The 10,934-nt window shown below is 41.9% G+C and overlaps 1 protein-coding gene across 1 annotated transcript in view; it reads left to right on the forward strand.

Annotated features, from left to right (window-relative positions):
• Window positions 1–10,934, forward strand: part of ddb1 (damage-specific DNA binding protein 1) — an 82,260-nt gene that overhangs the window by 3,110 nt on the left and 68,216 nt on the right. The window contains exons 3-6 of the mRNA XM_008296942.1: window positions 1,619–1,735; window positions 2,874–3,095; window positions 4,019–4,133; window positions 5,267–5,364. Of these exons, the coding sequence (XP_008295164.1) occupies window positions 1,619–1,735; window positions 2,874–3,095; window positions 4,019–4,133; window positions 5,267–5,364 (552 nt within the window). The remainder of the gene's footprint in view (window positions 1–1,618; window positions 1,736–2,873; window positions 3,096–4,018; window positions 4,134–5,266; window positions 5,365–10,934) is intronic.

A 10,934-nucleotide genomic window follows, 5' to 3' on the forward strand; every position in this document is an offset into this window, starting at 1 on the left:
TTAATGATTTCACTAATTTTGCCGTCCTCGTTGTGTGATAGTCCCTCTTTTTAATGATTTAAACCTATTATGCATTGAATACTGACCTGAAACTTGACTTAAAAACATTATATTGCACACGAAATTGCAATATCTCTGAGAAAACATAGATATATTTCAACAAATCTTTCGTTCCTGGTCTCTGCTGCTTAGATTTTTAAAGGTTAACCCTTGGAGTTTTTGGCCATGTTTGCATAAACATGTTCACTGTGCCCATGTTTGGGTTCTTTCACTATTATTTTTTTTCACTTTGACCTACTATATTAACATTTTTGGCTCAAAAACACACAAAAAGTACAAAATCAAATTTGAAAAAATCTGTTATTTATTATAAGAAAGAACACAAACATGCTTTGCGAAACATTTTGGAAGTTGAAAATGTAAACGTAGCTTCCAGATATGAACAATAAAAAGGTAACTCAAACTTAAATACAAGTAATTGTGGCTTTCTTTCTGTTTTTATGGATGCCACTCCTGATAATAGTTTCTGTCCAGGATGAGGGCAGGTGAGAATGACAGCCACGTTACAGGAGCTGCACTTCCAGAGACTTTCTTTCACTTTCGTTTAGTAAAACGACAAAAAATGACGAAGATGTTCCAGAATTCCAGTTAGCTGTGGGTCCCTGAAGGCATCAGGACGGCCCATGAATCTCAGCCATCCCTCTCTCATTCATTCTGATCCGGCTTCGTTGGTGGTGACACGTCTTTCTGTTACCCTTTTGCTTTGTTTCTGCTCCACAACACCTCACATCCCATCACTCAGTCACACCTACTGATAGTCACACTCCATACTCATTATTATTTGTTGAATGGTTTGTTTTTGGTTATGATAAATATCCTTATTTTGAGTTAAATCTGTGTTCCTCGCCATGTTTGTTATAACCCACGAGCCTGGTCATGACAGTAGGCTTACATTTTATGCACGTTCATAACATCTTATCTCCGGTTTATCGACATGAAACAAAAGCCGTGACAGAGTTTAAAGGCAGCGCCATACGTACGCGAGATTTTCTGTCCTGATCTCTCGAAAATGTCACATGATTATGTGGTGACTGTGGACCTCTGAGGGTTAAACTGGTTTCTGAAGCAGCATCTTTCCCTGAACCTGGTTGTGGAGGTATGGGGGTATTTTAGCATTTTTCAGCTGCCTGTTCAAGCTGTAACTGCTGATTTTTCACCCCAATCCTCATGAATTTATTCCTCCTTTATCAGCAAAACACGTCACAGGAGCCTTCAAAGTCTGCTGCAGGTTAAACTGGGTTAACCGAGAGCTGATTAACTCTCCGTAAACCGGCTGACTCACACAATAAAGCTACAAACACAGCTCTTAATTCAAAGCATGTATTTTCTAGTCTCCAAATATGTGGTGACCTTCGTCTGTATTTAGGCTAATACAGTCGTCTTTCTCTCCAGAGTGGAGCAGAGCAGCTTCTCTGTGCTTTGCCTCCGGCGCTGCACTACCTGAGTCTTCTAACGGCGCCACAAACCTCCACTGAACTCTGATAATGAAATTAAAACCGGGCCTCTGGGTGTTTGGTAATGTAGTTTTATTTTTTTTTTTGTGGTCCTCGTTCTCCAGGGCGAAAGCAAAGACCTGCTGTTCATCCTCACGTCCAAGTACAACGCCTGCATCCTGGAGTACAAGCAGAACGGAGAGAGCATCGACATCATCACCCGCGCCCACGGCAACGTCCAGGTGAGCGACGCCACTCGCTGTGATCCGTCCTCGTGCAGTTAGATGGAGTCGTGTCAGTTAATTAAATGGAAATCTGCACTTTCTTGTTATTTCTGCTCATTTGATAAACAAACGCGTGAGTTATACGTGAATAAATGAAACGTAAGTTAGTCAAACGGGATAAAAACATATCCGTATATTGTTGAATTCTCATTTCTTATCCTTTTGGTGCTGCTGATTTTTCTCTGCTGCCGACTAAAACATCCTCAGAGATTCAAAAAAAAATCCCCTATGAGCGAAAATACACTTAATTTGAAGAGTTCATTTTCAAAAACAGATAACTCTATTTTTGTAGATTTATTTTTTTTGCTGTTTGCTTGAGATGATATCGATCAGACTGAAGCTGAGTGGATTTGACTCAGTAGAAATGACAAAAGTAGAGATAACTGAAGTTTTAATTGATCTCAGGTAGACGATGACGAAGTGGGTTTCTGAAGGTTTGTGAGGATGGAGTTTTCTGTTTTTGCAAATGAACTCTTCATTTTTTAAAAGTCACTGTGTTGCATGTCGGCAGACTTTATATCTCCACTTTAAACATGAACCTTGATGGTTTTATGGTTTGCTGAAGTAAAAAACGAACAGCTTTTATGTTTAACTTTCTGTTAAACTGTGATTAAATGCACATTTTTACTCTTCATATCAATACTGGACTCTTATGATCATTGTTTCTTCACATTTAACTGTAATTTGCACCACAAGACTTCTGGCTTATCTTATTCTAAATGCTTTAAGATTATGCTTTATTTTGTTTTTATTATCTGGTGCACCTTTTTAAAATTGTGGGTTTTTGTTGTGGTTTGTTAAATTGTGTCTGCGGCCCTGCAGCAACCTCCACAGGATCGATGAAGTCCTCTATCGATCGATCCAGCAGGCATTTAGACTGACGTAGTTCACTTTAATGAAATGCAGCGTGCAGTTGTTATAAATGTTAATAATTTAAATTGACAAGCATCTTTTATTTATTGCTTCAGAGTCTTTATTTTCTGGTTTATGTTCACATTATGGAGTTCTTGGATCGTATTTTGCGGCTCTGATGTGTTCAGCAGCACTCAGACGGATTTTTATTCTGCCGGCCTTCAACCTAAACGCTCTTTCACAGGACCGGATCGGGCGTCCGTCAGAGACGGGTATCATCGGCATCGTGGACCCGGAGTGCCGCATGATCGGCCTGCGGCTGTACGACGGCCTGTTCAAGGTGATCCCGTTAGACCGGGACAACCGCGAGCTCAAAGCCTTCAACATCCGCCTGGAGGAGCTGCAGGTCATCGACGTCCACTTCCTGTACGGCTGCCAGGCGCCGACCGTCTGCTTCATCTACCAGGTAACGGGCCGCTTCGTAGCCATAAGCAAGACTGTGTGGGTTCATTTAGACAAGTGCCTGAATTTAATTTATTTATTGGCTGGATATTTGAACAGTTAGTCCCATAGCGACAGCTGATGTTTCCACCTTCACCCTCTGAAGCCGAGACAGTCTCTGACTCTGGTTCTGTCACAGTTTTCCTCGCTGTGGGTTCATTTTTCACTGCAGCATCAAGTCCTGAACCTCCACGATAACAGCACAACCACTTGAATCAACAAGTTTTTCCATCTTAGCTATAGTACAGATAAATGCTTTGTTATTTCTGTAGATCAGCTGTTTGTTACCAGTCTGCACTGTCAACCCCAAACAGTTTGTTTGCACTTCTTCTTAGCTTATTTTCCTCACTGTGGGCTCATCTTTCACTGCAATCTAAAGTCCTGCAGCTCCATGGAAACCATGACGAAGGCGAGAGAACGCAGAAGTGACGTCTGTGCAGAATAACACAGTTAGAATGACAGAAATCTTAAAAAACAGAAGGTTGAGCTTCTGTAATTATTTATTTTACAAAAAAAATGCTACAAAAACTGGAATCAACAGTTTTTTGTTGTTTTTTTCCCCGACAACTATCTACAGATTTAATTAATGCTGGGAAAAAATGGTTCTACGTCTCTTTATTTCCCTTTTTACATTTTTACAAGCACTACAACATCAGCTGAAAGCATCTTCCACCGTCAGTGCTCCTCTGTTCACGGCTTCTGAGCCACGCTGCATTTATTCATTAATCACGTTTGTTTTGATTTGCTCCCACTTTCTGTCAACACTGCCTGCAGTTCAGCTGAATATTTCCTAATATCACTGATTTTCAAATGAAACGTGTCGGATAAAGTGACTTTAATCACATATTCTGATTCTAAGCTTACATTTTGTTGTGTTGTGTGTTTCAGGACCCTCAGGGACGACATGTAAAGACCTATGAGGTTTCTCTGAGGGAGAAAGAGTTCAACAAAGGACCCTGGAAGCAGGAGAACGTGGAGGCCGAGGCGTCGATGGTCATCCCAGGTAATGGTTCTCCAATGTTCAGGAATGTTTCCAGAGTTCCAGGTCCTTGAAGTCCACAGAGGAGGGTCCAGATTGATCACTTTAATGGACTTTTTCCATCATTTCTGAGCCTCAGAACTTCATCAGTACAGCAGATAGACACATGACATTTAGGAGGAAGAACACATCTGGGTTCTGCTAGAACCTGACACCAGATCAGTTTGGGTCAGAACCAGTTCCAGCAGATCAAAGGTCTCAGTGTTTCTCCTACATTCTGATAAGAGGCTCATCTTCTGGCTACGATTCCTTTTCTCTGGTTTACAGTCATTCTGTTCAAGTTTTTCAAGACAGTTTGGACGTTTTAAATAGTTCAGGACCAGTTCTGAGTGATTCTGGAGAAGTTTCAACGTATTTATCAGCAAGTTCTGAATTGTTCTGGATGGATTTTGAGGCATTTTGGGGACATTTTTGTCATTTTCGACACATTTTGGGTCATTTGGGACGAGTTTTGAGGCACATTGGGTCATTTTAGAGAAGTTTCAAGACATTTTGGATCAAGTTTTAAATCGTTTAGGACCGTGTTGGAGTCTTTTTGAAGAGGTTTTTGTCACTATGGAGTCATTTTGTACAAGTTTCAAGACATTTTGAACGTTTTAAATTGTTCGAGACGAGTTTAGAGTTACTTTGGAGATGTTTTAGTGTGTTTATTGACAAGTTTAGAATTGTTCTGGCCAGATTTTGAGGCATTTTGGGGACATTTTAGATCATTTGGGACAAGTTTTGAGGCATGTTGGGTCATTTTAGAGAAGTTTAGGACAGTGTTTGTGTCTTTTTTTTTGTCATCTTGGACACATTGGATCAGGTTTCAACACATTTTAGACAATTTCTGTATCATCTTGGACAATATTTTAGCCATTTCATCAGTACAGCAGATAGACACATGACATTTTAAGTCCATTAAAGTGATCAATCTGGACCCTCCTCTGTGGACTTCAAGGACCTGGACCTCTGGAACATTCACAGTCTGAAGGTAGAGCTCTGGTCAGTAGATAAAGGTTCTGCAGATACAGAACCAGCTGACTCTGAGGTGGTCTGGGAGGAACTTTGGATGCCCAGGTGCAGCTCTGACTCTTCTGCCTGTGCTTGCATTTCAGTGCCAGAGCCATTTGGTGGAGCTATAATCATAGGACAAGAGTCCATCACCTACCACAACGGAGACAAGTACTTGGCCATTGCACCTCCGACTATCAAGGTAAAGACATCAGACGCAGAACGGAGCTCTGTTTGTGTCGGCGGTTCATTATGGAGTAGAGTTTGTAGGTTTTCTTTGTGTAAGCGCTTCAGGTGTAGGTTTATTAGCCGTGCAACAGAAAGCTGTTAAATATTTCAGCAGCAGCAGCGGAGAAAGAGTAACACAGTGTTTGTTCAAAAAACAAGACTAATGCATTCTTTATTTTCCTGCAGCAGCAGCGCCAGTAATCCTTCCTGAAAATTTCAGGAGCTCCACTTAAAATCAACAAGTGTCTCCGTCTTCACTGTAGTGCAGACGAATGATTCGCCGATAAATAGTTAATATACCGAAATAATTTGCTGCTTTATTCCAACAACGGAAAAAAAATCCTTTCAATCCACGAGCAGTTTCTGGACATTTTTCTTTGCTCGTTCACTAAAAGTCCTGCAGCTCTGTGGAAACAGAACAACCATGAAGGAGGAGGCAGAAATGTCCTCTGTCAGTCGGACACAGTTAGAATGATGGAAATCTAAATAAGACCTGGAATCAACATGTCCAACATCTCATCCACGTGTTACCAACACTGGGGAAAACTAAACGAGGACTCTACGTGTTATATAGCTTTTACTCTTTGCATGTTTTATTTATTTCCACACTTCCTCTGTGCTAACACCGCCTGCAGTTCAATCAAAAGTCCCCTAATTTTTGTCAGGTGACTGTTGGTCACAGCCAAGTCAGTCGTGGCTTTGTGGTGCCGCCAAAGAGTGCAGAATTTTTTGTTTTTTGCGAAATCTGGTTCCTGCAAACGCTTTATTTTTGGCGAGTTTTTAAGTGAAACGTGCAGATTAAAGTTATTGTGATGGAAAAAGTATGATTTTAAGCAGAGTTTTGGACTTTCAGGAAGCTGAATAATCACAAATTCAGTCTGTTTTTGCTGTTTGTGGCTCTAAATGGTGTGATTTGAGCCTTTTTTCAAACAAGAATATGCCTTTCCAACCTGCAAGGTTTGAGGTTTAAGTAAAAAAAAAAAATGTTGCTACAGCATTTTCTCCTTTTTTATGACTCTCGGGTCATTAATGCGCCATTAGCCGCGAGTTTAAGGACGCTAATGTTTATCTAAAGTTAAAAAAGTCCTCAAGAACCAAAACTAGAAATCCAGTTGCTTTTTACTGAAGGATTCACGATGCTTGAAGTTTAAACCTCGTTTTCCCTGCACACATCGAGCGACGCCGCGAGCAGCAAACACAAAACACGGCGTTCTGTTCTTGTGCAAACACCGGCGTGAGTCAGCGCCGTCACGGGTCAGGCTTTTCAACACGAGATCACCTGCCGAGTCCTCGTCTGAAGTGTCCTCGTCAGGTATCTGTAGTGGCACCACGAGAGGTTCTGAATGAGGTTTTCCTTTGAGAGATGAATCAGTAGTTCACGTTCCCCCCCACCCGACAGGACGAGCGAGAGAGAGCCGGCTGTTGTGGTATCGAGAGCTTTGCGATAGCTCTCACGCTCGCTCCGGTTCGCTTCGTATTCTGTGAAAATAAAACACGTTGGAGTCGCTCCGTTGCGTCTTGTTATAGCATTTAGCTGCACTGAACCACAAAATGGAGAAATTGCGACCAAAAATTGAGCTCTGATGATGTTTTATTACGAGAGTGCAACAAGGGAGCAATGATGCTTCTTTTTTTTTTCTTCTGTAATTGGGAACCGAAGCAAATGACGCATCGTTAGACAAACTGCTCGTAAAGCTGCAAGCTGCGACGGCTGTTTGTGTCGCCCACAACAACAACAACAGCAGCAGCTTCTTCTTCATGTGATTGTGTGAGGTGTCATCATGAAGCAGCACATGCAAACATTTCTGTAGCGTCAGAAGAATGTTGTAGAGTCACTTCAGAGCTGATTCAGTGCACCGTGGATCTGTTTCAAAATGATCAGCGGTAAATATAAATCAGTGAATGTTGACAGACGAGGAGGTTTTGTAGAAATTGAGCCCCAGACGTGTGACTTGTTGATAAAATAGTGTCTGCATCTGAACACGTTGCGTCGCCGTCGGTTGTTCGCGGTGAATCTCGTGATCCGGCGGTTTGCTGCAAGTCGCCGCGGCGGCTGCACGGCTCCTGCTTCGGCTGTTATCGAGATTAAGATGCAGCCGACTCGCTCTGCTCGCATTTAGCAAAGCTCGAGGCCCAGAGGAGCAGCCTCTGCAGCCTCCTGCTTCTATAATTAGAGGATGTTCTCTCCGGTCTCGGCGCGCTTCGGTGCGGCGGTTTCATGAATTTTGGAAGCAACACTTGAAATAATTCAGAGTAGCGGCCTGTAATGTGGAGGTACGTCATTGTCTCGTGTCGTGTTCAAACAAATGTCTCCTCTGGACCTAATGGCTGCTCTGAGGACTGATTTCACGTCACATTTTATTTATCTGCTTTCATTTGCAGGTAACACTGCCAGGATGAGATACTTAAATATGCCAAAATATGAGAGTTTCCTTGATTTGAATTGCGGTCATTTGTATTTTTGACTTACCTGAGCGTCGAAACTAAGCAGAGTTTTGTTATTAATTGTGCAAATATCATGAATCATAATTATTTCTTCTCTACAGTCCTGCTGTTTGAACACAGCTCTAGTTGTGTTTTTTAGTTAATTTAACCAGGCGGTCAGTTGAGATTTTATTTCCAGAAGGACGCCATTATAAAGTCACAAACTGGAGCACGTTTGACCTCCGAAGCCCAAAACCTGAAAACACAAAGGAGGAAACATCAACAAAATATTGTATGAAGGTCTGCGTGGCTTCAATAAATACACTGAAGTTGTTGTACAACAGGTGTGTTACCTGAACAAAGTGTCACCATGAATCAGTCAGAAACGGTTAAAAAGGTGAAAAAACATCAGAATTTCAAGCTTCCTTGAACTAATCATCTGTGACATGCCATCTGGTTTGGAAAATAAACCCGAATCTAACTCTAAAATCGTGATGGTTCATTCAAATCCCTTTATTCTACACGTCTTATTTAAATAAAATAACCTCTGCTTTAACCAGATTTTGTAAAAATACAAAAAGTTCTGACAGAAACTGTTGGTTTTGTTACGAAAAACAACCAAATCTAAACTGGAAATCCTGATACTTCACACAGAAAGTGTGTAGTTTACAAAATAAAAAATAAACCATTTGTTCCAAAAAGAATCTGTAAAAAACTAAAAATTTTGCTTTCTTTGACGCTGCTGTGAATCTGTGAGTGATTGAGCTGTGACCAACGCTGTCTTACCAAAAATTCAGAGGAGACGAGTAGGGAAACAAATTCAAAATGAAAGTAGTGAAATATTTATGGCATGTGCAGCTGATGTTTTTTTAAAAGTGTTGGACACACCTCTGCATTGCTGGAAACATGTCGGACATGTTGATTTCAGCTTGTTTTCATTATTTTGTGCAATAAGTAATCAAAGAAACTCAATTTTCGTTTGGTGTTTTTTATGATTTCTGGCATTCTGAGCGCGTCTCTCTGCCTCTGGCCATAGCTGGTCTGTTTCCATGTAAAGAAATGAGCCCACAGTGAGGAAAAAAGCCCAGAAACTGTTAAAGATGAGGGTTGAATCTATTTTAGGCGCTCTTCCAGGGAGACAAAACCAATAAATGTGAGTGTCTTCTTAAAGGTTGTTCCACAAAATAGGAGGAACAGTTCAGGTGATCTCCACCTGTGCAACCAAAAATCTGAAATGATCAGGATGCAAGTTAGTGGGGAAATCCTTCCAACTTTCCTCCGTGCGTCTTGTCTGCATCGCTGAGCTCCCAAGCTGCCATCGCCGCTGATAAAACCGCCGCAGTGAGATGCCTTCAGATGCTGCCGATGCCTCTGTTATCTCCCCAGCAGCTCACATCTCCGTCCTGCTGATTTATTCTGCCTTTTAAAAGCCTCAAACAGCCTCTCCACTTACCCGACTCGCAGCTCTTTCTGCAAGCTGTCGCGTCCCCGTTACGTCGGCCGGCAGATGTTTGGAGGAACAAGTAGCGGGACATCTGTTAAATGGAAAGCCGAAGCTTTTATTTGGGATTGTTTTCACGCTTAACGCTGCGTTTGTGTGCGACCGAAACACACGCTCCTCACGATGGAGTCAAGAAAACGCTTCGGTGTAGAACAACACTTTTGGCAGCTGATTAATAAGCTGTCACTCCGATGCAGCAGAGATCCAGCCGGCGTGGAGGTCCGCTCACAGTGTCACGCCGTGCTTTTTCTTACTTTTGTCGACCGGTTTCACTTGTGGAGTCTTAACAAGATAATTACCTGCCTTTTTGTCGAGAGGAATGTTTGCGAAGCCGCTGAAATGCTCCTCGACAGCGTAAGAGATGTAAGCAACACCGCGGCCAGGAGGATTGTGGAAATGAGTTTTGTAAAGGTTTGATCAAGTGAGAAATTGACTGAGCTCGTACAGTACGCGCTGACAATAACGGTATATTCTTTTTGAGGGAAAAGCAGAGCAGGCTGAGTCACACTACGTGATTTTAATGCCAATTCCAATCATGGCTGCTGACTGCTCACCACTTAGGAAGCTTATCTCGGGACTCTCCAGAAAGTTTAAAGCGCCGCAGAACGTTCCTTATTACCAAGTTTCGCCAAAACAGACCCTGACAGTCTTCAAAAGGGGCTTTGTTTAAATTTAAAGTAGTGTAATTTAATTGTCAGAAGAGTTTCTTCTCAGTTTAAGCACTTTGACCAGTTTTTCTGTGGACAAACTCGTGATAAACGGTGCGCTAAGTTATGGCGGCGTGTATCGATAAGACCGTAAAAGTCTTATAAATATAAGCAGAGCCGATCAATCAGGCGGTCAGGTGGCTGCTGCTGGGGAGTATTAGCATATAACAGATATATCAGTATCAGCCATGTGTCGCAGATAATAAGTCACAAGATACCGCAGTGAAGAAATGAGGAAGATGTGTTTCAGGTGATTTAGAAACTCTCCTCGCTGCGCAGTCCGTCTTCCTCGGAGCACTGACGAGTTTACTTTTCAGCTCTGCACAGTATCGTCTCAAATCTACTGAAATTAACCCATGCAATCCTAGAAATAGAGGTTTGAAAGGCATGTTTTTGTTCATGGTTTTCCTCCCCACCTGAAAGTTCCATCATTTCTTAGAGCCAGAAACAAACGGTCCTTGAAGCTGTCATGCTCGATGAAGGGCTCGGTCACAAAATTCACCAAATCTGAGCTTATAATTATGATATTTCATCAGAAGCTCAGTTAAAACTTCACTAAAAATGTCTCGTTAAAGCTTCTATAGGTGACATTATCTTTGGAATCAAGAATCAAATTGAAGTTTATCAGACATGCAGAAAGAAAAGGACGGCGTGGAATCTTTGACTTTATGTGTAAAGTTTGTGTGTATTCATCCATCTGTGGTATATAAAGGTTCCTGATGGGGCAGCAGGCGCCTGGAAGAAGATGTTTTTATGATGAGCAGTAATAAAACAAACATACTTACAGCAGGGCTTTATGGCTGTACTTTGACTTTGTCAGACCTTGTAGTCAATGCATGAGGTGAGGATTAGAACCACATTGGTTTACTGAGACTATAAAAAGCATTCAGCCCTCACAAGGCAGGACGTCCT

The sequence above is a fragment of the Stegastes partitus genome, unplaced genomic scaffold (assembly GCF_000690725.1).
Source record: "Stegastes partitus isolate 25-593 unplaced genomic scaffold, Stegastes_partitus-1.0.2 Scaffold1170, whole genome shotgun sequence".
Classification (NCBI taxonomy): domain Eukaryota; kingdom Metazoa; phylum Chordata; class Actinopteri; family Pomacentridae; genus Stegastes; species Stegastes partitus.